Source organism: Cyprinodon variegatus, unplaced genomic scaffold (assembly GCF_000732505.1).
Source record: "Cyprinodon variegatus isolate N-32 unplaced genomic scaffold, C_variegatus-1.0 Scaffold1758, whole genome shotgun sequence".
NCBI classification, from domain to species: Eukaryota; Metazoa; Chordata; class Actinopteri; order Cyprinodontiformes; family Cyprinodontidae; genus Cyprinodon; species Cyprinodon variegatus.
The window spans coordinates 36,614-39,637 of record NW_015152211.1 but is presented as its reverse complement, the minus strand read 5'-3'; the positions used below and the strand labels follow the sequence as shown (position 1 = coordinate 39,637).

At 36.3% G+C, this 3,024-nt stretch overlaps 1 protein-coding gene across 1 annotated transcript in view; it reads left to right on the top strand.

The window, feature by feature from the left end:
- atf6b (activating transcription factor 6 beta) overlaps positions 1 to 2,569 on the top strand; it is an 18,851-nt gene extending 16,282 nt beyond the window's left edge. Inside the window, exons 13-17 of the mRNA XM_015404474.1 lie at positions 137 to 236; positions 674 to 741; positions 1,236 to 1,335; positions 1,417 to 1,501; positions 1,587 to 2,569. Of these exons, the coding sequence (XP_015259960.1) occupies positions 137 to 236; positions 674 to 741; positions 1,236 to 1,335; positions 1,417 to 1,501; positions 1,587 to 1,876 (643 nt within the window). The 3' untranslated portion in view covers positions 1,877 to 2,569. The remainder of the gene's footprint in view (positions 1 to 136; positions 237 to 673; positions 742 to 1,235; positions 1,336 to 1,416; positions 1,502 to 1,586) is intronic.
- Positions 2,570 to 3,024: the final 455 nt, after the last annotated feature.

The following is a 3,024-nucleotide window of genomic DNA, read 5'->3' as shown; positions in this document are numbered from 1 at the left end:
ATGATGTCAATAAAATAAGCAAGAAATCTTTTATACAGAACCTGTCTAATAAATATCTTAAAATGGAGTAAGGCTAGTTTCATTGCGGTTACAAACCATTAAACAGATTAAACTGAAGAGATATCTGTCATTCCAGGCTTGCAGATGAGCTGAGAGGTTGGGTTCATCGGCATCAGATCGACCGGAAGAAGTCTGGAGGAAAACCAAAGACAGTGAAAAAAGCAAAGATCACTCAGGTGAGAAATGTCCATAAATCTGATTTTATTTTTTTTATGTATCGGTTTAAAAACTTTATTTAACCACTTTATTTAAAAAAAAAAAAAAAGACAATTAAATATCTAGAGCAAAGACAAAAACAGACTTTTGGTTGTCAAACATTTTACAAGAAACACTGAAGACACTTAAAATTTAAAAACATGAAAGCTAAAGCAGAAAGATTTAAAAGATTAAAATTTAGCAGAAATGCCTGCAAACAGATATAGATGCTTTCTGTTTTAAATATTATTTTACTTTAAGATAATACATGGAGGCACTGCAAGATATATTACTACACTTTAACAGGGTTTGTTTATAAAGTTTTTTTTTTTTACAGAGCATTTATTTCTGATACCTTTTTTAAAAATATATATTTTTTTATGCTAATCTGATTGTTTTTGTCTTTCTTTCCAAACAGAAAGCTCAGCTAAGAAAGGCAAACATCTCCAGATATCTGCCAATCCAGGCTCACCGCTCTATAGAAAGGTACAATAAAATGCTATTTAATATGATGTAGTTTTTTTTTTACTTTATAAACTTAAATACTACTTTGGAAGATCAAGTTTTGCAAATATTAATCTTGAGTTATTTTTTATTCAGTTAAGCTGTTGGCTTAATCTCAGCCTTCAAGTCAGTATGGTCTCTTTTGTCTTGGTAAGGCTCTGAAAATCATTTTCTGATGAGTAAAAATCAGAGATGTTTTTCTATTCTGAGACTAGAAACCAGATATCTTCTAAACTTGACGACTGGTGCCTAATTTTATTGTTGGGCAATAAGATTTAGTAAAAACGGTAATAAATGTATTTAGATAAAAAGGTTTTTCTCTGTAGTTACGCAGAATTAGTCTCTGAACAGTAACTTTGTTAAAGTTTCTAAGATGTCAGACAAACATGTTTCTCACATGTATTTTCTTAAAGTCCTAATTGGTGAACAGATTTTTCAGAGTTTAATTTTTCTGATCTCGTTTGGTTCCTCTGCAGTCAGCTGAGGGTTCTTCCCGGTCCAGAGGTTACTTACAGCGACTTCCTGGACGCCATCGACCGCAGAGAGGACACCTTTTACGTTGTGTCTTTCAGGAGGGTAAGAAAATATTTCAGCAACAAGTTGAGTTTTTATTTTAAATGCCAAATAATAACCAATGAAAATGTTTCCTTTCTACAGGACCACCTGTTACTTCCTGCCATCAGCCACAACAAAACCACCCGGCCTAAAATGTCTCTGGTGATGCCGGCCATGTCCGTTAACGGTGAGAACGTCTCAAACATCTGAAGAACCATAAGTGATGCCATTACTGTCCTCATTGATTAACTTTTTGCTCTCATCCTCCTCAGAGAGTCTCTACAACTCGTCTCAGGGCTACGAGATGATGATGCAGGTGGACTGCGAAGTCATGGACACGCGCATCATCCCTATCAAGTCCTCCGCCGTCCCTCCATCTCTCCGTGACCCCACCCCGCCACCTCCCTCCTCCCCGCATGGCCCCCACCATCACCATGGCAACAACACCTCACTCAGAGGGCGCCACCAGCACCACCCGTCCTCTTCCCCCTCTCCCAGGCAGCCTCTACCCGCCCGAACACAAACCCCAGAATACTTGATCAGCCAATCAGAAGGAGTCTGACCAGACATCAACATGATGATGATGATGATGGTGGGAGAGGTGTAAGGTTGGTGGCTCAGATGAAGAATAAAAGGAAACTTTAGTTTGAGATTCTTTTTTGAATCTCTTCACTGAACAAGAAACGTTTCAGAGACGGTTAAAATCCAACAAAGCTGCTATTAAAATCTGAACGTTTGTCTGTATTCCAACAGTTACTGGTACTGAAAGGACTGGGAAAAAACTAAGTCGGATTCATTCGTCATATTTACCAATACCTAAAAATAAGAAACAAAGAGAGCAGCACTGGCACATGAAAAGGAATCGGTTCTGATCCGTTCCAGGGTTCCTCAGAGACATTTCTATAATCTTCCCTTCAAAGTCGAATCGCTTTTCCCTGTAGGCATACCACAGAAAACAGAGCATCTCTGTTTAGAGAGGCAGGCTTCCAGAAAAAATGATGGCATCAATGTTGATTGAGATCATGGAAATTATTTGTTTTGTTTTGGAGCAGTCAGGATTAAAAACTTTGATTTTGGAGCTTAAGGCAATGATGTGAACCTAATCCGAATAAAAGAAGACATGATACACTTATTTATGTACTTATTGATTGATAAAAGTACATAAATCAAGTTTTCTTTTATTCAAAAGCTAAAAAAACGTAACTACTTGTATCTTCCCTTCATGTTTTGATGTAAATATAATCCATTTTAAAATGTCTAGTTATTTCGTACAGCACCAACAGCGGCTGCATGTCTGAGGGTCTGAATGGGTTAAAAAACTTTAAGAAAAGATTCAAGATGTTTTTTCTTTCTTGTTTTTAATGTTAAATGGAATGAGATGAAGTTCCTCTGATCTTTTTTGCAGCAAACACACTTTAGGAATGCAGGCTGAGTTTTAGCCCAGATATCGGATCAAATGAATTTAAAAATGGCGCCACCGCAGTTTGAATATTTCAAGAGCCAACAGATTTGCTTCAGTCTTTATTTTTGCCAATTCTTTTTTTCGTTAAAATATATTTCTACATCTTGAAATGTAAAAACTTAATTCAAAAGATTAGAAAATGCAGCTGAAGGTATTTTTTTTTTTTATATTAATTTGCTAATTTATATATAAATATATTTTCTGGGGAGGTTGGGTTAAACTAATTTTGGAACTCGACGTCCCAGCTT